Source organism: Leptonychotes weddellii, chromosome 5 (assembly GCF_054177405.1).
Source record: "Leptonychotes weddellii isolate Sample4059 chromosome 5, ASM5417740v2, whole genome shotgun sequence".
NCBI classification, from domain to species: domain Eukaryota; kingdom Metazoa; phylum Chordata; class Mammalia; order Carnivora; family Phocidae; genus Leptonychotes; species Leptonychotes weddellii.
Genome location: NC_138373.1, coordinates 20,799,383 through 20,825,241, shown reverse-complemented (window position 1 = coordinate 20,825,241; position 25,859 = coordinate 20,799,383). Strand labels below are relative to the sequence as shown.

Here is a 25,859-nt window from a genome sequence, read left to right as displayed (position 1 = left end):
CAAACTCAACACCCAAAAAACAAATAATCCAGTCAAAAAATGGGCAGAAGACATGAACAGACACTTCTCAGAAGAAGACATACAAATGGCTAACAGACACATGAAAAAATGTTCATCATCATTAGCCATCAGGGAAATTCAAATCAAAACCACACTGAGATACCACCTTACACCAGTTAGAATGGCAAAAATGGACAGGGAAAGAAACAACAAATGTTGGAGAGGTTGTGGAGAAAGGGGAACCCTCTTACACTGTTGGTGGGAATGCAAGTTGGTACAGCCACTTTGGAAAACAGTGTGGAGGTGCCTCAGAAAATTAAAACTAGAGCTAGCCTATGATCCAGCAATTGCACTCCTGGGTATTTACCCCAAAGACACAGATGTAGTGAAAAGAAGGGCCATATGCACCCCAATGTTCATAGCAGCAATGTTCGCAATAGCCAAACTGTGGAAAGAACAAAGATGCCCTTCAATAGACGAATGGATAAAGAAGATGTGGTCCATATATACAGTGGAATATTACTTAGCTATCAGAACTTTTGCATCAACATGGATGGGACTGGAGGAGATTATGCTAAGTGAAATAAGTCAAGCAGAGAAAGTTAATTATCATATGGTTTCACTTATTTATGGAACATAAGGAATAGCATGTAGGACATTAGGAGAAGGAAGGGAAACATGAAGGGGGGGAATCGGAGGGGGAGATGAATCATGAGTGACTATGGACTCTGAGAAACAAACTGAGGGTTTTAGAGGGGAGGGAGGTGGGGGGATGGGCTAGCCCAGTGATGGGTATTAAGGAGGGCATGTGTTGTGATGAGCTGAAATCATAAAGCTCTTGGAGGAAAACAGGGGTAAATCTTTATGACCTTGGATTAGGCAATGGATTCTTAGATAAAACACTGTAAGTACAGTAAAAGATGTATATAAATTGGATATCATCAAAATTAAAACTTTTGGGACACCCCAGAGAGCTCGCATTTCTTCCGTCACATGAGGAGACAGTGATGAATGAGGTGCCATCTATGAACCACAGAGTGCATTCTCAACAGACATTCTGAATCTGCTGGCACCTTGCTCTTGGACGTTCCAAGTTGCAGAACTGAGAGAAATAATTTTTTTTTTTTTGCTTATAAGCTATACAGTTTATGATATTAAAAACTTTTGTTTATCAAAGGACATTATCAAGAAAGTGAAAAGAACCCTACATAAAGGAGAAGATATTTGAAAATCATAAACCTAATAAAGCTCTAATATCTAGAAAATACATGGACTCATAACAACAAAAAGATAAGAAAATAACTTTAACAAACATTCCTCTAAAAAAGATAGACAAATGGTCAACAAACACATGAAGAGATGCTCAACATTAGTAGTCATTAGGAAAATGCAAATCAAAGCAATGAGATACCACTTCACATCCATTATGATGGTGACTAAAAGAAAAACAACAGAAAACAACATGTTTTGCCAAGGATGTGGAGAAATTAGAAACCTTGTGCATTGCTAGTGGGATTGTAAAATGGTGACACTACTGTGGAAAAGAATTTGGTGGTTTTTTTAAAATGTCAAACATGGAACTACCATATGACCCAGCAACTCCTCTCTTAGGTATATATCCAAGAAAATTTAAATCAAGGACTTGAAAAGATATTGGTACACCAATGTTCATAGCATTATTCACAATAACTAAACGATGTAAACAATCTAATTGTCCATGAATAGATGAATGAATAAACAAAATGTGGTATGTATATACAATGGAGTATTATTCAGCCACAAAAAGGAATACAGTTTTTATATATGCCATATCATGAATGGAACTTGAAAACATTATGCTAAGTGAAATAAACCAGACACAGGAGGACAAATATTGTGTACTTACACTTATATGAAGTTGGCAAATCCATATAGACAGAAGTAGACTAGAGATTGCCAGGGTCTGCTGGCAGGAAAACAGGGAGAGTTTAGTGGGCACAGGTTTTATTGAGGAGAATGAAGACATTTTGAGTATAGATAGTGGTGATAATTACACAATTTTGTGACTATATTGTTACTGAATTGTACACTTACCAGGAGTTATAATGATAAATGTTATATATATTTCACCACAATAAAAAGATACCTGAACAGCTATATGCCAGTGATTTTTTTTTGTAGATACATATATCTGACTCAGATATATCCTTCATTTCTAATTTGTTTTTTTTTTAATAAGGCACAGGTGTTGAATTTTAACAAATATCTTTTTTCTTTTTCATTAATGAGATGATCATACAGTTTTTCTGCTTTATTTTAATGTGGTGATATTCACTAATTGTTTTTATGTTAAACCAATTCTATATTCCTGTAATAACAAAACTTGGTTGTATTATCCCTTACTATAATTTCTAGATCCAGTTTGTTAATAGTTTATAAGGGAGTTTTCTATTAATCCATGAGACAGGTTGGCCAGTAATTTTCTTTGTTATAATATTCTTAGATTTTGGTATCAACATTATGCTGGTCTCATACAAAAAGTTAAGAAATAGTCTGTTCTATTCACTATAAGTTTTTTTTAAAAATACAAGATTCTCTAAAGATTTCCATTTGAATTTGGGGATGAATCAAGGATGCTATTTTTATATTCCACATTGTGCTGAAGGTTTTAGCCACACAATAGGCAAGAAAATAATAAAGGTGTAAGTATTGGAAAAAGAAGAAGTAGAGCTATCATTATTTGCAGATGACCCTGTGTACACAGAAAATCTAAAATAATTACAGATATGGGGCGCCTGGATGGCTCATTTGGTTGAACATCTGACTCTTGATTTTGGCTCAGGTCATGATCTCAGGATCATGAGATCGAGCCCCATGTTGGGCTCCACGCTGAGTGTGGATCCCGCTGAAGATTCTCTCTCTCCCTCCCTCTCTCTCTCTGCCCCTCTTCCCTGATCTCACTCTCTCTCTTTCTAAAAAATAAATAAAGTAAAATAAAATAATTATAGATAACCTGTGAGAATTAATGAGTGAATTTTGCAAGGTTAGTGAATACAACTGATATTAAAAAATAGGTTTTATTTAGAAAATGAAACTCACATACCAAGGAGTAAATGTAATGATGATATGCAACATTTATGCTATCCAAGACTACAAAACTTTATGGGTATTCTTCTACTTGTAAAACTGGAGGAATTTATTAGACCAATCCTCCCACACATAACAACTATAAACTATGGACAAATTTTTTAAAATTTGAAGGTACTTTACAATGACTGAAAGTAGGCAGAAACTGGAAGGGAGTTCACACTTGAAATGAAAAAGCACTGTGTGAGTTTTTCATTTCTGTTGCTTTTTTCCTAAGGACAGGGCATAGTTTGGAGGTATAGGATAGCTAAAACTCTGATAGAAACCTGCAATCTCAGGTTAAGAGTCAGAGCACATCATTTGAGATAACTATAGCATTCTTCGAATTAAAAGAAAGATGACGGGACCACAAAGGGTCACTCCAAAATTTCTTTATAGAATATTCCCAGACCTTTGGCTGACACCTGAATTTTGCAAGTACAAAGGAGAAACTGAAGCAGCCTAACTGAGGATAAAACAACTGAACTGATTTTTTCCGTTGCTGCCCACTGCTGGGTAAACAGTTTGATTTCAGTCAAGTTAACTGCTTGCTAAAGCAAATTCTTCAGAAGAGAATAAAAGAATCCAAAGTCTTAACAACATAAAAGTCAAAATGCCCAGAATGCAATCAGAGTTATTAGACGTATAAAGAAAGGAAAATGTGAATCATACTGAAAAAGGAAATCAGTGAAACACAGATTCTTTCCTGTAATGCAGGGTAGATTTATTGGAGTAATAATAGACTCAGAAAGTCTATTAATGTAATTCACCACATTTAATACATTAATGGGGGAAACCTTGGTATATGCAAAAATCATTCAAAAAATCCAACAACGATTCATTATAGCATTTAAAAAAAGATTTTATTTATTTGAGAGAGAGAGCGAGAGCAGGAGCCAGGGGGAGGGGGGAGGAAGAAGCAGACTTCCGTTGAGCAGGGAGCCCAACATGCAGGGCTTGATCCCAGGACCCTGGGATCATGAGCTGAGCCGAAGGCAGATGCTAAACCAACTGAGCCACACAGACACCCCCATTATAGCATTTTTAATAACTAGGAAGAAACTTCCATAACTTGATAAAGGGCATTTATGAATATCATACACAATACTGAATCATATAAAACATTCCCTTTAAAATCAACTATACCTAAGGTCCTAGTCAATGTAGTAATAGATGAAAATAAAGGATGTGAGATTAGAAAAGAAGAAACTGAACTCATTATTCAGAGATGATGTGAAAATCAGGAAATTGTTATCAGAAATATGGAGAATATAAAGAGAGGCACACCAAAACAACAGATAGTAATTCTGCTTTTCTCTAGATCCTACAGAGAGGGTCAGTATTCAGTCATTACACACAAGATGGCCACACTGTTTATGATTGTATCCAATTTGGTTGATTGGTATTCTACTCATATTGGTCCGTACACATGCTGAACTGGAAGATAAGTATTTTTAAAGATTATCTATGCATTTACAAAACATTTTTTGTCAGTTTTTATATTCCTCCACACCCCATTCATATGGTATCCTTCAACAGTATGTCAGCTAAGGAATCATTACTTCTTAAAAAATTAAAAAAAAAATTTTTATTAATTGCATAAATTGAATTTTATTTTTGTTACATGACAAAACTGAGTCAAAACCAGTTATATTAGCATATTACTTTTCTTTATGTAGAAAGATCTTCCTCTACTCCTTAGAGGTAAGAGGATATTTATGGGGGTGCCTGGGTGGCTCAGTTGGTTAAGCATCTGCCTTTGGCTCAGGTCATGATCCCAGGGTCCTGGAATCAAGCCCCCCATCAGGCTCCCTGCACAGCAGCGAGCCTATTTCTCCCTCTCCGTCTGCTGCTCCCCCTGCTTGTTCTCTCTCTCCTTCTCTGTCAAATAAATAAATAAATAATCTTTTAAAAGAAAAGAGGATATTTACATATTCTGTGGGGAGAGAGGCTAAATACTTTATAACATTAGCTCCTTGTTATTTTTGGCATCTACTCCGTTGGCCAATCAATGTTCAGAATTCTTTCTGGATACTAGATTATTTGCATATACAGCAATTTTACCCTCTTTGGGGCAGGTTTGGTATGACTTTCCCTCTTAGAGAATTTATATCTTAGGGGTGCCTGGGTGGCTCAGTCGTTAAGCGTCTGTCTTCAGTTCAGGTCATGATCCCAGGGTCCTGGGATCGAGCCCCACATCGGGCTCCCTGCTCAGTGGGAAGCCTGCTTCTCCCTCTCCCACTCCCCCTGCTTGTGTTCCCTCTCTTGCTGTGTCTTTCTGTCAAATAAATAAAGTCTTTAAAAAAAAAAAAGGAAATTTTTATCTTAGGAACTTCACTCATTCCCTGTCATCCTTGGTTGGCCACCTCTCTTTTGTCAAAGTGTCTTACAAATATGTTTTTTGTTCAGGCATATCATTTTATATTTATTACTAATAATCTGAGCTCAGTCTTGAAGTCCTACAATGACCATTCATAACCTTAACCTGTAATCATGTTTCATACTCCTTCATATATATTCAACTATTATACACATTAATTTAATATTAGAGAAACCTCAGTGAGCTTTAAGCTTGGTTCTCTGAAGATGTATCTCTCTGTAGATGTATCTCCTTTCAACTGATAAAATATTTATCTCTTTCCCACTCTTGTCATACGCTAAATTTCCTACCACAACTTTGTTTCTTTATTCATCCATGTAAGATAAGAAAAAGAGAAATCATCAGTATTCATTTCCTGTTCACATCAGGTGACAGAAGATAGGTTATATGGGTATCAACTTTGCCGAGGATTTTCCAGTGCTGTAATTATCAACATAAACTATGCTACAAATATATACTTAGTGGCAAGAAATGAGAGTTTCTTGAGGATAATAATATGGCTTTGTAATTTTCTCCTTTTAATTTGATTGGGGAGATTTTGTTTTCCTGGGGCAATTCATTTTGTATAAAGCGTGCTAATGTTATCTTTTTAATCACAGACAAAGGATCTGCTTTTGAAAGCCTCCTACTTAATTCAATGATGGTGTTACCCATGCATAACTTTGGGATGAGCATCAGCAAATATTATGATAACCAAGAGACAAACATTCTGTGTTCCTCAACAGACGTTCCTGCCTTCATAAACTGTAGTAAAGCAAGTGAGTATCTGGGACTCATCAGATACCACTGGCCTATTACTTATTGAATGTAAATAGCTCTACCTATATTATTTTGAATCTTCACAATAACCATCAAGTTATGTGTTGTTATACTCACTTTGAGGAAACTAAAGGTTATACAAAATTGAATAACTTACTCTATCACACAACTTGTACAAGTTAGAGCTAAGATTCAAAACTTTAGCATAATGCATTTTCTTATGGGATAGAATCTCTGCAGATGAATGGATAAAGAAAATGTGATATATATTTATACATCTATGCATATACATACACATATACGCAATGGAATATTATTCAGTCATAAAAAAAGAAGGCAATCTTGCCATTTGCAACAACATGGATAGACTTTGAGGTCATTACGCTAAGTGAAATAAGTCAGACAGAGAAAAACAAATACCATATGATCTCACTTATATGTGGAATCTAAAAAGAAAAACTGAACTCCTAGAGAACAGATCAGTGGTTGCCAGAGACAGGGGATTGGGGATGGGTGAAATGGATGAAGGGGACCAAAAGGTACAAACTACCAGCTATAAAATGAATTAGTGATGGGGATGTAATATACAGCATTGTGACTATAGTTAATACTGTATTGTATATTTGCAAGTTGCTAAAAGAGTGTATCTTAAAAGTTCCCATCACAAGAAAAAACATACCAATATCAAATCATTATGGTATATACTCAAACTAATATAATGTCTGTATGTCAATTATATCTCAATTTAAAGGGACATAATAAAAAATAAACATAAAAAAGATATAAACCTACAGATTCAAGAAACTGAATAAACTCCAAATAGGTTAAAACCAAAGAAGTCATGCCAAGAGACATCATCATCGAACCTTGAAAACCAAAAATAACAAAAACATCTTGAACATAATAAAATAAATTAAATTTAATTTAATTTAAATTTAAAAAAAAACATCTTGAAAGCAGATACAGAAAAATAATACATTATCTATAAAGGAGAAACAATTCCCCTAATTTATAGATTTCTCATCAGAAACCATGAAGGCCAGAGCAGTAGCACAACATAATTTTCAAGTGCTGAAATAAAAAAGCTGCCAACTCAAAATTCTATATACCTAGAAAATTCTATATCCTTCTGGATGAAGGGGAAATGATGACATTTTTAAGTGAAGCAAATCTACAGGAATTTGTCACCAGTAGAAACTCTAAAAGAATGGCTAACAAAAGTTCTGTAAACATAAATGAAATGATAAAAGAGGAATTTTGGAACAACAAAGAGTAAAAATATGAATGAATACAATATATTGTCTCCTCTTGAGTTTGACAGTTAAAGCAAAAATAATAACATTGTCTGATAATGTTCTCAATGTATATAGAGGAAATATTTCAGACAATTATAAATTATAAATGGAGATGTTAAAGAGATATAAATCATAGAAAGTCCTCTATCCTTCACTCAAACTGGTAAAAGGAAGACACCAACCAACTGAGCCACCCAGGTGCCCCTATGTAGGTATTTTTAATTTGTAAAAATTTATTGAGTCCTACACTTGGGTGAATTTCTATATATATACATAGTATGTAAAAAAAAAGTATGTGAATTTCTATATATGTACATGGTATGTTAATAAAAAGTTTTTTAACAGTGAAAAAGGGAGAGTTGATCATCTTCACCTTCCTGATGAGCCTATTATTTTCATAACCATGAATTTAGAACCTTGTAATTATTACCTTTTTCACATAACTGATTGAAAAAATGTCAGCTGTTGAGCACTTCCAACTTAGTTTAAATATTAGTATTCCCTTATAGGTGAGAGTGTTTGCATATGTAGCATATTCTAGGTGATTCTACTGCCACTGCTCCACACTTTCAGAACCACCATCTGAAGTATTTTCAAAGGACGCATATTTTGGGGCAAGGGGAGCCTCTGTTGCTACCCAGTACTCTGATTAGTGTGAACAGGCATTCACTCAAACATCTAATGGATGCCTAGAACTATAGCAAGACAAAATTCATGGAATTAAAGGATCTTAAAGGATCTTGAAGATATCTTGCATGACATACAAAGTCATCAAACACACCATTAAATATAGTATTTTGTGCTTATTTGATAACCATTCTATTTGATTCTATAGTACTTCTAGTTTGTTGACTTCTTAGAGTTTTCTCATTGAATTAATTTTTTAAAGTAAACCTATATCTTTTTCTTTGTCATTGACATCAGTAACTCAGATGAATGTATATAGTTTGGAAAAAGATGCAATAGGAAGATTTTTAGTTGCGATGGCTGTTACGGGATTTATTTTCTTCCTCTTGATTTTCCTTTTGGAGACCACCTCATGGAAAGTGAGAACCTTTGTGTTTCGCTATATTTTCTTTGGTATCTACAAGAAATTTAATAAGGTAAGTAGCTGGCTATGGCTCTTAGAGATATCTCTAAGACCAAAAACATGTCTCTACACATGCCTAACTCCATTATTGAATATAGGAATATAAATCAATCTATGTTGATTGAGATCCATATGAATCAGAGATCTTCATCTTAATTTGAACTTTGTGGTTTCTAAACATTACGGCCTCCACCAGTCAAAATATGATATATTTGATGTAATGTTCCATAATTCATTGTTTTCATATAGCACCCAGTGCTCCATGCAATACGTGCCCTCCTTAATACCCATCACCGGGGACAAAAACTAATGATGTACTGTATGGTGACTAACATAACATATAAAATAAAATAAAAATAAAAAAATAAAATATAAACACAAAAGTAATTAATTTTCAGTTAAGAAAACAAAAAAACACGATTTTTTTATAGTTTGATTATAATAGAAAGCTTTCTTTTGAACATCTTTTGTATCAGAAGGCCAGTCCCTCCCCAAAGTGCTCACGCACCCTAATTTGGCCCCTGGATATTTAACAAACTCCCAGGTGGTATTGATTCTGCCAGCCCATAGAATGCACATTTAATAGTAAGGCTCTATAGCAGTTGCTCTCAAAATCTGGCATTTACCAGATTCTCCTGGAAGTCTTCTTAAAATACAAGTTGCTGGTGTCTGTCCCATGAGTTGCTGATTTTGTGGACCTTAGGTAGGGCCTGAACTTGCATATGTAATACATCTCAAGTGATGCTTCTGCTGCTCCTTCATGCTTTGAGAACCACTGTATGAAATAATTTCAGAAGAAAGAATATTTTGAGGCAAAAAGGAGCCTCTCTGTTACCAAAATAGATGAAATTGCATGACTCTCCCATAAGCTTAGACTTCCAATCCAAATTCTTACCATGCCAATCTGGTCTTTCTTCACAGTTCCCAGTACAGGTCTGACTCCATAGGTAATCAAGATAATGTGCATGAGTAAGGTGTGAATGATAGCACTAATGGAGGCATGAAAGGCAGGGAATATCCAAGATGTGCCTCCAGAAGTGGGGGAGATGCTGAGCAAAGGCCCAGCTCTGGTGTCATCAGTAGAGCCAACACCTGGTGTCCAGATCTTATGAGTGTCTCCTATTCAGCTGAGCTATTAGTCTGCAAGATTATGTAGGGAATTTCTCAATGGGTAGGAAGAGCCCAGGAACTGGAGGGTTAGGTCAAATGAGCAAGAAAACAGCTGGTTAGCACCAGCAAAGTCCAACACTCAAGGCTGAGGTCATACATTCTGAAGATATGTCTCAGGCACCTACTGTGTACCTGGTATCACACTAGATGTTGGACAGGACTCAGATTCCTGGGAGGGGTCTAGGAGGAACAAACAGATTCCCAGATTTGGAAGAGAGGGTAAATGATACCTCCATAGAGATGCAAGAGAAAGGGTTTCAGGACAGGGACCAAATCAGAGCTCAGACAAATACAATCCAAAAAATATGTGCTCTAATAAACAGAAACTCAAAATGCTAGAAATGCATCTAGGTGTCACCAAACCAAGCTTTAGGCATTGGGTGACACTTGAGAAAGTGAGTCCAAGGCATAGAGGTCAACTTATGCACAGACAAGGAATTGGAAAACATTAAAGGAGCTATTCAGCATGTCTGGAGCCAAGTTCAGGTGTTGGCAGGCAGGACAAGATGACTGCAAAAAGTGATAGGAGCCAAGGCAGGAAAGACCTCCAATGTGTCATGCTAAGGATCCTGAACTTCATTCTGAGGGCAATCAAGAGTTGTGGGAATGAGGAATTCAATGGCAAAATTATATGGACTTGGGATTTTCTTTGGGGTAAAGTTTGTAATAAGAGTTTCAAATTATATGACTTTGGAGTCTGCAGGTTTTCTATTATTTCTATTTCTATTCTTTTCTTATTTTGTACTTTTCAAGTAATGTGCCAGTTTCATCTAAACCATCAAATGTATTGACAAAAATCTTTTCACAATATCCTTTTGTTTTGTTCTTAATATCTGTTGGTAGTTTGTGGTTTTTCTGCCCCCCTCAAACCTTGTTTTCTTGATTACTCTTGCTAGGGATTTAACCAGTTTTATTCATCTCTTTCAAGAACCAACTTTTGAATTTTTTACTTCTCTATGTTTTGTTTTCTATTTCATTGATTTATTTTCTTACCTTTATTTTTCTGTCCTGCTGTCTTGTGAGGCCATAATAACATTGAGAATAATAGCTATAAATAATGTTACAAAACAGAAAAATTACAGATGAATCATGCTTACAGACATAGAGGCAAAAATCCTTCACAAAAATGTTAGTTTGAATTCATCACCTGTTAAGTTTTATTATAGGAATGTAAGGATAGTGTAACACTTTTTAAAAATTTTTTAATTTAAATTCAATTTAGTTAACAGATAGTGTAACACTTTAAAATCAATCACCATACTAATAAAACATAATTCACTATATTAATAAGAAAAATCAGAAAAACAATTATAATCCTGAGAGAGTCAGAAAAAAGATTTGATAAAATTAAATTTCTTATAAAATCCTTCAGCAAACCAAAAACAGAAAGGAACTTCCTTAATATGGTAAAAAGTAACCACAAAAAAAACTACATCAAATAACATGATTATTTTTTTAAGATTTTATTTATTTATGTGACAGAGAGAGAGAGCACAAGCAGGTGGAGTGGCAGGCAGAGGGAGAGGGAGAAGCAGGCTCTCTGCTGAGCAGGAAGCCCGATGTAGGGCTCAATCCCAGAACCCTGGGATCATGACCCAAGTTGAAGGCAGATGCTTAACCGACTGAGCCACCCAGGTGCCCCCAAATAACATAATTAATGCAAATTCTTGAAAGCTTTCCTTCTGAGTTCTCAAGTAAGACAAGAGTGCCTGCTAGTACCATTTTTTTAAATTTAGGTATAGTTGGCACAAATGTTACATTAGTTTCAAGTGTCAACATGGTAATTTGACAAGTTTATATGTTATGCTCTGCTACCATAAGTGTAGCTACCATCTGTCACCATACAACACTATTGCAATACCATTAACTGTATTCCCTATGCTATACCTTTTATTCCCTTTTATTCCATTTTTCAATTCCATTTTTATACAACAGTTTACTACAGGTCTTAGTGCAATAGGGCAAGAAAAAGAAATGATAGGCATAAAATTGTAAAAAATTTTAAAATTCATTATTTACAAATGACAGGATTGTGTACATAGATAAAGGAATGAAATGTTAAAATTAATATTGCTAAATAAAAAGTCTGTATAGAAAAATCAGTTATATATCTGTATATAAGCCTCAAACAAGTGAAATGTAAAATGATGCTATTTGAATAACATAAAAAGAAAAAAATATCTAGGAATAAATCTAACAGAATTTATGCAAGACCTTTATATGGAAAAGTACAAAACAGTATTGAGAGATTAAACAAGACATATAAATGAAGGAATATATCATGTTCTTGCTTTGGAAAACCCAATATTGGGAAAATGACAGTTTTCTCCCAAATTGATCCAAAGAATCAAAGCAATTCCAATCAAAATGCTAGTGGGTATTTTTGTGTATGCATGTTTGTGTATGGAAAATGATCAGCTGATTCTAAAGTTTGCATGGAAATGCAAAATGCCAAGGATAGCTAAGGAAATGTTGAAGAAGAATAAAAGTGGTGGACTAATACTACCATATGTAGGTATTTTTTAATAAACTATAGCAACTAAGACAGACAAATAAAACAATGTATTAGAAAAAAATAATTTTCCTTAAAGTGTGGTTATTTGTAGTAGCTTGGAATTTTCTTTTTTGAAATGCAAGTTCTTGGGCCCCACCCCAGACCTACTGAATCAGAAGCTTTTGGGTTGGAACCCAACATTTTGTGTTTTATAAGCCATCCAGCTGATTCTGGTACATGCTAAAATTTGAGAACAAATGGAATAGAATGTCTGGAAATAGATGCACAAATATGTGGTCACCTGATATATGACAACATTGACACATAATGCAGTGGAGAAAGGATGTTATTTTCAATTAATTGTGCTGATCCAGTTGAGTATCCACATGGAGAATAATGAACTTGACTCCTGTCTTACTCCATTTGTAGATTTACAACTTTTCTGTAGATCTAAATGTGAAAGGCAAAAAAATAAAGCTTTTAGAACAAAAACATAGCAAATACCTTCATGATGGTGAGGGCATCATTATCAAAAGACATCAAGTGAGTGAAAAGGCAAGTCACCAAGTGGAAAAAAGATTTTTGAATTGCAAATCAGTAAGAAAAAGACAGACAATGCAATTTGAAAATTGGCAAAAGACTTGGGACACTGACTTTACAAAAAAGAATATCCAAATATCCAATAAATATATGTAAAAATTCACATTAGTAGTCATCAGTAAATGCAAGTTAAAGCCACTGAAGGACACCACAACATACTCATAAAAATACTAAGTGCTGAGGCTGCAGAATGACTGGAAGTCTCAAACACCGATGTTGGGAATATAAACTGATAACCCTTTAGAAAACTACCTGGCATTACCTTCTAAAGTATTATCTTCATATGCTTATGAAAATGAGCACACACTGAGAGCCAGAACCTCCCATTCTAGGTATAAATCCAACAGAAATGCTCGCTCATGTTCACCAAAAGACATTTACAAGAATGTTAACACAGCATTATTCATAATAGAGCCAGCCCATTAAAAAAAAGAGAAAGAAGCAGACCACATGTCTGTCAGTCATATAATGGACATTAGGGGAAGGAAGGGAAAACTGAAGGGGGGGAATCAGATGGGAAGACAAACCATGAAAAACTATGGACTCTGGGAACCAATCTGAGAGGGGCGGAGGGTGAGGGGATGGGTTAGCCCGGTGATGGGTATTAAGGAAGGCACGTGTTGTAATGAGCACTGGGTGTTATACGCAAATAATGAATCATGGAACACTACATCAAAAACTAATGATGTACTGTTTGGTGGCTAACATAACATAATAAAAGAAATGTCTATTCTCACAATAGAATATAGCAATGAGAAGAAATAGGCTATAACTCATATGCAACAGCATGGAATAAAAACACAAATATAATATGTCCTAAAGAAGCCAGACACAGAAAAGTATATAAAGTAGAATTCCGTTAAGAGAGAGAGAAAGAAAGAGGCAGTTACACAAATATGTTCACCTTGTGAAAAGTCATTAAGATGCAGATTTATGATTTATGTACTTCTCTGGATATATGTTATTCTTTAAAAGTTTAGACTAAAAGTGGCATTAAAATTATTCAACATATTTTGCACTAAACCACAGTAAAATCTGTAGTTCCTAGAATTGAACCAATGTCAGTTTCTTCATTTTGACCAGTGTACCATGACTAAATAAGGTGTTAACATTAGAAGACTAAAATGCATACTGGAATTATACTGTGCTTATACTTGTTTATAAATAAAATTTTTTTCAAAACAAAGTTTAAAATTAAAAAAGAGTGATGGACAAGTCTTACGAGTATTCTTTCATATTCTTTCCACCACGTGGAATGCCCTGCCCTTTTTTCTCCCTTCCCCATTAGAAGTCTCCTGATTAACTCCTATTTATTTTTTTTAAATTGTTTATTTACTATGAAATGGTCCCTGGATTCCACTCTTCCTCTCAGAAGAGACAGAGTTAATCTTCCCTCTTCTTAGCTCTATTGGTATCTTATAAAATAAATATTATTAGCAAATAATATTTGGTTATAATTTATAGTGTTTGTTGTGATTCCAGTTTTTGATGAAGTATCCATTTTGATAGGAACAAGCTACTTGCTCATGGATAGGAGTATAGTTTTTAAACTTTGAAAATAGAGGATGTTTATAAATGACAGTGTGATATGTATGTAGGAAGTCTTTTGGGAATGATTTGAACTTTCTGTTTTGACATCTTTGAGATTATCCCCCAGTTAAGCCTTCCTGAAGCCAACCAGTTATCTAGACCAGATGTCTAAGGGATATTCATCTCTCTGATGCTGTTTTTGAAAATATAGGATATAGTGTCCACAGAATTATCTGGGGAATCTGAAAATGATGATGTACAATATGAGAGAAACAGAATCCTGGAGCAGCCTCAGGAATTGCTGAATTTCACAGTACTTATTAAGGAACTCACAAAGGTAATATTATTCAATGGCCAACTTATGATTTCATTCCTATCAAAGAGCATGTCATTAGCATCAAGGGCTCACTGTGGTCTCCTGAATCTATGTGTATTATTCCAATAGAGTAGAAGAGTTTTTGTGAAGCTGTCTGAGGTCCATAGTGGTCCATAGGGGTCTGATGTATTTTTTGATTTTAACCTATAAATATCCTTTGCTATATTGTGTTTTCTGTATTTTTTAAGATATATTTTACATGTCCAGCTGTTTTGGCTGTCAGAAATATCTCCCTTGGAATCCAAAAGGAGGAATGTTTTGGACTGCTTGGATTAAATGGAGCTGGAAAAACTACTACCTTCGAAATATTGACAGGAGAGGAGACTGCTACCTCTGGGGATGTGTTCATTGAGAATTTAAGTATCACCAAAAATCTTCTAGAGGTAAGACACGATTAATATCTGAGATGTGAGTAGCATGATTACTTGGGGGGAGAGGTAAGAGGCAAGTAGTGGAAGGTGATAGGTAGGAATCCTGGCAGGTATTGATATTGATACTGTTGACTCAGCCAGTGGATTTCAGAGAGAGAAATACATTTTTAGGGGAAGTGATATGATAATAAGAGCAGCCTTACTCTGAGAATCTAAGACAAGAGTGTCTTTACTGTTCTTTGAAACTACTGGAGAGCAAGATGGTGGAATAGGAGGCTCCTGACTTTCCCTCCTTCCATGGATACACTGAATAAACAGTCACACAAGGATCATTTCCCTCAGAGAAATCCAGAAATGAATTGGGAGATTCCTACACATCATACAATTGAGGAAATACATCAAAAAGGATAGGGTAAGCTGGAACACATTCACTCTGTAAACCCCACCCACAACACAGTGTCTTACATTCAGGAGGGACTCCCCAACTCCCAGCTTCTCCGTGAGCACTGAAAGGTTTAAACCATACATGTAGCTCCTCAATTTTTATGGCTGCCACCCAAGAGACTGGTTCCCAAATCTCCTAGCTCTGGGGGCTGACAGGATGGCTCAGCACAAAGCAAGTAGGCCAACATACCCAGCTCCCAGTTTCTTGCCAGAAGGGGCTAGACTACATATCTAACATTCCAACAAAAGTTGAACTTCAAACTAATCTGCATCTGGGAACTAATAGGGCAGGCAATTAGTAATCTTCCAGGAGCCTGAATGGGCTTGTGGGCACTTCCTCAGCTTTCAGGGCACTGATGGGATTTGATACACCCTAATCTCCTAGGGTCACTAACATAAGTGGTGGTTTGGACAAGCACAAAGTTTTAAGAGGTTTAGAGAATCCCTAGCCACGTGATTTCTTCTCCTACATGAGGCCAACTTGTCTAGGCTGGGAGAGTTGGTTTTTTTATTTAATGTGCATAATCCAATATAGAGTGTCAGGAAAAATGAAGAGACAGTGAAATATATTCTAAACAAAAGAGCAAGGTAAATCTCTAGAAAAAGACCCTAATGAGATAGGTGATTTATCTGACAGAGAATTCAAAGCAATGATTGTAAGTATGCTAACCAAGTTCAGGAGAGCAATGCATGAACTAAATGAGAATTTCAACAAAGAGAAAATGCATAAAAGTATCAAACAGAAATCATGTATCTGAAGGATCCAACAACTGAACTGAAAAATTCAATAGAGGAATTCAACAGTGGACTACATCAAGCAGAAGAAAGGGTGAGAAACCTCAAAGACAGGTCATTGGAAATCCTCTAATCAGAGAAAAAGGAAAAGGAATGAAAAAGTGAAGATAGCATAAGAATCATAAGGGACACTATCAGGAAGACAAATATATGCATTATGGAAATCTAAGAAGGAAGAGAGAGAGAAAGGAGCAGAAAGCTTAATAAAAAAAAAAAACATGGATAAAAACTGCAAAACTGGGGAAAGACATAGACATCAGATCTAGAAGATCAAAAGCAGTAAAAAAATAAAAGGTGCATCCAAAGAAACCCACACTGAGACACATAATCAAATTATAAAAAGTTAAAGACACATAATCAAATTATAAAAAGTTAAAGACAGAGAATTTTGCGAGTAGCAAGAGAAAAGTGACTTGTTACATACAAGAGAACCCCCATTAATGATCAGAAAATTGTTCAGCAGAAACAGGCTGTAAGTGGGATAATATAGTCAAAGGGCTGAAAGACAAAAATTGCCAACCAAGAGTACTATACCCAGCAAATGTGTACTTCAAGAATATAGGGGAGATAAAGATTTTCTGAGGGAGTTTATCACCACTAGAACAGTCTTACAAAAAAATGCTAAAAAGAGTTTGTCAAGTTAAATGAAAAGACACTGCACAATATGAGAGCCTAACAAAATATGAAGCTCACTGATAAACATAAATTCATAGATAAAACCAGAAATGTTTTACTATATTGGTGGTGGGTAAATTGCTTTTAATTGTACTATAAAAGTTAAAGAAAAAAGTATTTAAACAACTATAACTAAATTATGTTAATGGATGTATAATACAAGATAGATAGATATAAATTGTGACATAAATAGCATATAATGTGGAAGAAAAAGAGAGAAAAGCAGAGAATTTAAGTTGTTAAAAAGAGCTTAAAAGAGACTGTTATAAAACATTTTGTGTAAGCCCCTTGGTAACCACAAAGAAAATAAGAAGTTACATTAAAGAAAAGGAAAAGGAATTAACACCTATCAATCATCAATCAAAAAGCAACAACAATGACACACAAAGGAATACAGCAAGAGAGAAAAAGAGGGACCAAAGAACTATAAGACAAACAAAAAACAGTTAACAAAATGGCAATAATAAATCCTTCCCTATCAGTAAGTCTCAGCAGACCAAACTCTTCCCAAGAAAAGAAACAGGCTGAATGGATAAATAATTAAGACCTAACTATGATCTTATTAATTCTTTCAAAGAACCAGCTTCTAGTTTCATTGATCTGTTTCACTGTTTTTCTTGTTTCTACTTCATTGATTTCTGCTCTAATCTTTATTATTTCTCCTCTCCTGCTTGGTTTAGGCTTTATTTGCTGTTCTTTGTCTAGGTCCTTTAGGTGTAAGGTTAACTCATGCATTTGGAATTTTTTGAGAGGCTTGGATGGCTATGTATTTTCCTCTTAGGACCACCTCACTCATACATGGAACATAAGGAATAGTGCAGAGGACAATAGGGGAAGGGAGGGAAAACTGAATGGGAAAAAAATCAGAGACAGAGACAAACCATATGAGACTCTTGACTCTGGGAAATAAACTTAGGGTTGTGGAAAGGGAGGTGGGTGGGGGGATGGGGCATATGGGTTATTGGAATTAAAGAGGGCACATGATATGATGAGCACTGGGTGTTATATTCAACTAATGAATCATTGAACATTATATCAAAAACTAACTATACCTTGGCTAATTGAATTTAAATTTTAAAAAAAAAGGAAAAAAGAGAAAATGGAAAAAAAAGATCCAACTATGATATGTCTACAAAAAACTCATTTTAGATTCAAGGATACACATTGGCTGAAAGTGAAGTTATGGAAACATATTTTATACAAATGGTAAGCAAAAGAAAGCAGGGATGACTATACTTTATCAGACAAAGTAAACTAATTAAAACTGTCGGGAGACACTAATGATAAAAAGTGTCAATTCAATAGGAGGATATAACAATTGTAAATATATATGCACCCAACATCAGAACATCTAAGTATATGAGCAAAGATCAATAGATCTGAAAGGAGAAACTGATACAATAATAACAGGAAACCTCAACAATGGATAGAACATCCAGACAGAAAATCAATAAAGAGTGAATTTGACCAGCACTATATATCAAATGGACCTAACAAACAGAACTTTTAACCTAACAGCAGAAGAATATACATTCTATTCAAGCACACAAGGAATATGTTAGATGACATGTTTGGATGACATGTTAGGTCACAAAACAAGTCTTAACAATTTAAAAAAGATACTGATGTGGTAAACTTTATATCAGTGCCCCCCAAAATAGAATTATCATATGCTCTAGAAATTCCACTTCTGGCTATATAAAATCCAAACAGACCAATAATGATTAAGGAAATTGTAGTAGTAATCAAACCTTCTCTAAGAAATAAAAGCCCAGGGCCAGATGATTTCAGTGGTGAATTCTACCAAATATTTAAAGAATTAATGCCAATATTCCTAAAATCTGCCAAAAAATTGAAGAGAACACTTTCAAACTCATTTTACAAAGTCAACATTATTCTCATACCAAAGCCCAGATAAGGACACTACAATAAAAGGAAACTACAGACCAATATCCCTGATGAATATAGATACAAATATTCTCAACAAAATACTACCAAACTGAATTCAACAGTGCAGTTCAAGCATCATACACCCATATCAAGTGGGATTCATCCTTGAGATGCAAGGATAGTTCAACAAATATAAATCAATAAATGTGATCTACTACCTTAATAGAATAAAAGGTTAAAATCACATGATCATTTCAAAAGGTGCTGAGAAAGCATCTCATGATGAATGCAAAGTGGTATTTCATTGTAGTTTTGATTTGCATCTTTTCTTGCTTATTGGCCATTTGTTTATATTCTTTGAAGAAATGTCTATTCAAGTCCTTTACCCATTTTTAATCAGGCTGTTGTTTTTTGTTGTTGAATTTTAGATGTTCTCTATAAGTCCCAGATATTAATGTCTTATGGGATATATAATTTGTAATTTCTTTCTCCCATTCTGTGTGTTGCATTTTTACTTTGTTGATAGTGTTTTTTTGAGGCACAGATTTTTAAATTTTCATGAAGTCCAATTTGTCTATTTTTTCTTTTTTTGCTTTTGGTGTCATATTTAAGAAATCACTGCCAAATCCAATGTTGTGAAGCATTGGACCTTGCCCTCCCCCCCACCCCCTTAGTCTGTTTAGCTAGAGGTTTGTCAATTTTGTTGATCTTTTCAAAGAACCAACTTTTGGTTTCATTGATGTTCTTCATTGTTTTTCTCCTCTCTATTTCATTTATCTCTGTTTTGCTCTTATTATTTCCTTCCTTCTGCTAGCTGTATGTTTAGTTTCATCTTTTTCTGTTTCCTTGAGTTGTAAAGTTAGATGATGGATTTGATATATTATTTTTTAGTGTAAGTGTTTAAAGCTATAATTTGCACCTTAAGCAATGTTTCCACTGAGCCATATAAGTTTGGTATGTTTTGTTTTCATTTTCATTCATCTCTATATATTTTCTGACATTCTTTGTGATTTCTTCTTTGATCCCTTGTTTAAAAAGGTGTTGTTAAATTTCTATAAATTTATGAATTTTCTAGTTTTATTTTTATTTTATTTTATTTTTTCATTTTTAACTTCTTCACATTGTGGTTGAATAGTATTGAGTATGATATCTTTTTAGATACATGGAGACAATTTATGGCCTAACATATGTTCCATCCTGGAAAATGTCCCATGTGCACTACTACATCAAAAACTAATGATGTACTATATGTTGGCTAACTGAACATAATAAAAAATAAAATAAATAAAATAAAAAAGGAAAGAATATATATGCTGTTGTTGTTGGGTAGAGTGTTCTGTATGTTTGCTAAATCTAGTTGGTTGGTTGTGTTTTCAAGTCCTCAATTTACTTATCTTCCATCTGGTTTTCTATCAGTCACTAAGAGTGGGTATTGAGGTATTGAACTATTATTGTAGAACTATTTCTCCCTTCAATTCTATCAATTTTTTGCACCATATATTTTATGATATGTTATTAGATGCATAGATATTTATAATTGTATTTTTTTTTTCTGCATTGAAACTTTTACCAATATATCATGTCCTTCCTTGTCTCTTGTATTTTTTTAAGTCTATTTAGTCTGATATTAGTATAGTTAGCTTGCCCTTTTGGTTACTATTTGCATGGGATATCTTTTTCCATCCTTTTACTTTCAATGTATTTATATCCTTGGATCTAAAGTGAGTACCTTGTAGACAGCACATAGTTAGATCAGGTGGGGTTTTTTTTGTTTTTTTTTTTTAAGAGGGAGAGTGCAAGTTGGGGGAGGGGACAAGGAGAGGGAAAGAGAGAATCTCAAGCAAGCTCCATGCCCGGTGTGAAGCCCAGTGCGGGGCTCAATCCCACAATGCTGAGATCATGATCTGAGCTGAAATCAGGAGCCAGACACTTAACAGACTGAGCCACCCAGATGCTCCTGGATCATGTGTATTTAATAATTCTGCCAATCTCTGTCTTTTGATTTGAGACTTTAATCATATACATTTGAAGTAATTCCTAATAAGAAGGGACTAACTTCTTTCCTTTTGCTGTTTTCTATATGCCCTATTGCTGTTTTGTCCCTCATTTCTTGCATTACAGTCTTCTTTTGCATTTAGTTGATTTTTTACAGTGAAATGTTTAAATTCCTTTCTCATATCCTTTTGTCCATGTTCTATACATATTAAATGTATAACACTCTAATTTGTATTTATACCAGCATAACTTGAATAACACACAAAAACTGCTCCTTTATAGCTCTGTCCCTACCCCTTTTGTTTGTTGATGTCACAAAATTATATCTTTATACATTGTATGAACAAAAACATGAAATAATAATTCTTTCAAATGAATTAGTCTCTTCAATTATGTAGAGGATAAAATGTGGAGTAAAAAAACCCAAAGTTATAATAATATGTGTATTATTTTCTTAAATCATTTAGAAAAAGTCAAGTTACAAACTTTTGTTACAATAATATTTGCTCTTATTAATAATAATTGCCCATATATTTTCCTTAATTGAGATCTTTATTTCTTCATACTGCTTTGAGTTATACACTACTGTCCTTTTATTTCACCATGCAGGACTCTCTTTAGCATTTCTTGTAGGGCAGATCTAGTATTAATGAACTCTCTTAAATTTTGCACTTAGCAAAAACTTAGCACTTTTAATATTTTGGCCTACTGCTTTCTTCTTCTTTTTTTTAAGATTTTATTTATTTATTTGAGGGGGAGAAAGAGAGAACATGAGTTGAGGGGGGAGGGGTAGAGGGAGAGGGAGAAGCAGACTCCCCACTGAACAGGGAGCTCAATGCGGGCCTTGATCCCAGGACTCTGGGATCATGACCTGAGCTGAAGGCAGACGCTTAACTGACTGAGCCACCCAGGCACCCCTGGCCCACTGCTTTGTGACCTATGAGGTTTGTACTGAGAAATCTGTTTATGATTTTATTGAGGATCCCATGTCTCTTCTTTAAGATTCTCTTTGTCTTTGATTTCGGAAAGTTTGATTTTAATGCATCTTGGTGTGGGTTCATCTTGTTTGGAGTTCATTGGGCTTCTTGATTGTTCATATGCATGTCTTTCATTGAATTTGGGAAGTTTTTAGTCATCATTTCTTCAACTATTCTCTCTGTTCCTTTATCACTCTTTTTTCTGAGACCCTAACAATGCATGTTCATCCACTTGATAGTGTCCCACAGGTTTCACAGACTCCATCCACTTTTCTTTAATCTTTTTTCTTTCTGTTTCATGGGCTCAGTAATTTCCATTATACTATCTTTTTGTTTCCTGATTCTTTCTTCTGCCTACTCAAAATTGCCTTTGAATCCCTCCAGTGAATTTTTCACTTCAGTTATTATACTTAATAGTTCTAGAATTTCTTTTAGTGTCCCTTTATATTTTCTACCTCTTTACTGATAATTTCCATTATGTTTATACATTGTTTTCCTGACTTTCTCCATGTCTTCCTTTAGTTCTTTGACCATCTTTAAGAAAGTAGTTTTAGAGTCTTTGTGTAACAGATCTATCATCAGGTCTTACTCAGGGACAGCATCTATTGTCTTATTTTCTTCCTTTGAATGGGCTCTACTTTCCTGTTTGTGAAAGAAGCAGCAATAAGCAATCAGAATACAGGTGCCCAATATTTGGAGGACAGGATTCCTTTAGCCCAGCCAGCTCCCCCAGGAACATGTGCACAGATGCTACAATAGTGCTAGGAATAGAGGATGGTAGGTGCTAGTGTGCTAAAAGCTGGAATTGATTAAAATTAACTACAATTTACAGTCCAAATCTTCCCTTGGAATTTCCAAGCTTTCAATAGACTCCAGGGTTCCAAAACAGTTCTATCAGTCAGATTCTGCCAGTGTAATTGTTGTCTAGGTGGGGAGATAAATTGGAGCTTCCTACTCTGCCATCTTCCCAGAATCTGCTGAATCTGTGTTTTTTTAATATTGTTATGAGTTAACTTCTTAATTATTCATTTTTAAAATTTTTTTATTTAAGAAATTTTTTTTATCTGTTCAGTTAGCCAACATATAGTACATCATTAGTTTTTGATGTAGTTGTGTATCATTAGTTGTGTATAACACTGAGTGCTCACCACAACACATGCCTTCCTCAGTACCCATCACCGAGTTACCCTATCCTCCCACCCTCCTCCCTTCTGTAACCCTCAGTTTGTTTCCTGGAGTCCAGAGTCTCTCATGGTTTATCTCCCTCTCTGATTTCTTCCCATTCAGTTTCCCGCCGCCCTTCCCCTGTGGTCCTCTGCACTATTCCTTATATTCCACATATGAATGAAACCATATGATAATTGTCTTTCTCTACTTGACTTATTTCACTTAGCATAATCCCCTCCAGTTCCGTCCATGTCGATGCAAATGGTAGGTATTCATTCTTTCTGATGGCTAAGTAATATTCCATTGTATTTATGAACCACATCTTCTTTATCCATTCATCCACTGAAGGACATCTCAGCTCCTTCCACACTTTGGCCATTGTGGACATTGCTGCAATGAACATCTGGGTGCATGTGCCCCTTTTCACTACATCTGTATCTTTGGGATAAATACCTAGTAGTGCAATTGCTGGGTCATAGGGTAGCTTTATTTTTAACTTCTTGAGGAACCTCCATATTGTTTTCCAGAGTGGCTGTACCAGCTTGCATTCCCACCAACAGCGTAAGCGGGTTCTCCTTTCTCCACATCCTCGCCAACACTTGTTGTTTCCTGTCTTGTTAATTTTTGACATTCTAACTGGTGTAAGGTGGTATCTCATTGTGAGCTTTTCCCTTAAAGTCAGAAACATGACAGGGATGCCCACTCTCACCATTATTGTTCAACATAGTACTACAAGTCCTAGCCTCAGCAGTCAGACAACAAAAAGAAATAAAAGGCATTCAGATTGGCAAAGAAGAAGTCAAAATCTCTCTCTTCACAGATAATATGATACTTTATGTGGAAAACCCAAAAGACTCCACTCCCAAATTACTAGAACTCATACAGCAATTCAGCAACATGGCAGGATACAAAATCAATGCACAGAAATCAGTTGAATTTCTATACACTAACAATGTAACTGAAGAAAGAGAAATTAAGGAATCAATTCCATTTACAATAGCACCAAAAACCATAAAATACCTAGGAATAAACCTAACCAAAGAGGTAAAGGATCTATAATCTAGAAACTACAAAACACTTATGAAGGAAATGGAGGAAGACACAAAGAGATGGAAAAACATTCCATGCTCATGGACTGGAAGAATAAATATTGTGCAAATGTCTATGCTGTGCAGGGCAAGCTACATTTTCAATACAATCCCTTTCAAAATACCACTGACATGGGGTACCTGGGTGGCTCAGTTGGTTAAGCAACTGCCTTCAGCTCAGGTCATGATCCTGGAGTCCCGGGATTGAGTCCTGCATCGGGCTTCCTGCTCAGCAGGGAGTCTGCTTCTCCCTCTGACCCTCCTCCCTCTCATGCTCTCTGTCTCTCATTCTCTCTCTCTCAAATAAATAAATAAAATCTTAAAAACAAAATAAAATACCACTGACATTTTTCACAGAATTTGTATGGAACCAGAAAAGTCCCCGAATCGCCAGGGGAATGTTGAAAAAAAAAAACCAAAGCTGGGGGCATCACAATGCCTGCCTTCAAGTTATATTACAAAGCTGTGATCATCAGGACAGCATGGTATTGGCACAAAAATAGACACATAGACCAATGGAACAGAATAGAGACTCCAGTAATGGACCCTCAACTCTATGGTCAACTAATCTTTGACAAAGCAGGAAAGAACATCCAATGGAAAAAAGACAGTCTCTTCAATAATGGTGCTGGGAAACTGGACAGCCACATGTGGAAGAATGAAACTGGACCATTTGCTTACACCATGCACAAAGATAAACTCAAAATGGGTGAAAGACCTCAATGTGAGACAGGAATCCATCAAGATCCTAGAGGAGAACACAGGCAGCAACCTCTTCGACATCAGCCACAGCAACAGACAAGACATGTCTCCAAAGGCAAGGGAAACAAAAGCAAAAATGAACATTTGGGACTTCATCAAGATAAAAAAGGTTCTGCACAGCAAAGGAAACAGTCAACAGAACTGAGAGGCAACCTATGGAATGGGGGAAGATATTTGCAAATGACATTTCTGATCAAGGGCTGGTATCCAAGATCTAGAAAGAACTTCTCAAACTCAACACCCAAAAACAAATAATCAAGTCAAAAAATGGGCAGAAGAGATGAACAGACACTTCTCCATAGAAGACATACAAATGACTAAGAGATACATGAAAAAGTGTTCAACATCACTAGCCATCAGGGAAATACAAATTATTTAGTTAACTAATAACCTTTCATTGTTTAAAGTGGCCTTCTCACTGCATCAAAATATTTGTTGTTCAAAATATTGCAAGAAGTGGCGCCTGGGTGGCTCAGTCGTTAAGCGTCTGCCTTTGGCTCAGGTCATGGTCCCAGGGTCCTGGGATCGAGCCCCATGTCAGGCTCCCTGCTCAGCGGGAAGCCTGCTTCTCCCTCTCCCACTCCCCCTGCTTGTGTTCCCTCTCTCGCTGTGTCTCTCTGTCAAATAAATAAATAAAATCTTCAAAATATTGCAAGATGTATTGAGTTCTCTTAACACCTGAATTAAGAGTGTAGTCTTAGGGCGCCTGGGTGGCTCAGTCGGTTGAGCGACTGCCTTCGGCTCAGGTCATGATCCCAGGGTCCTGGGATCGAGTCCCACATCGGGCTCCCTGCTCTGCGGGGAGCCTGCTTCTCCCTCTCCCACTCCCCCTGCTTGTGTTCCCTCTCTCGCTGTGTCTCTCTCTGTCAAATAAATAAATAAAATCTTTAAAAAAA

General features: G+C 35.5%; 1 protein-coding gene across 1 annotated transcript in view; it reads left to right on the top strand.

The window, feature by feature from the left end:
- Window positions 1-25,859, top strand: part of LOC102748978 (phospholipid-transporting ATPase ABCA3-like) — a 120,797-nt gene that overhangs the window by 83,337 nt on the left and 11,601 nt on the right. The window contains exons 15-18 of the mRNA XM_081818873.1: window positions 6,085-6,243; window positions 8,464-8,642; window positions 14,635-14,760; window positions 14,988-15,182. Coding sequence (XP_081674999.1) covers window positions 6,085-6,243; window positions 8,464-8,642; window positions 14,635-14,760; window positions 14,988-15,182 — 659 coding nt within the window. The remainder of the gene's footprint in view (window positions 1-6,084; window positions 6,244-8,463; window positions 8,643-14,634; window positions 14,761-14,987; window positions 15,183-25,859) is intronic.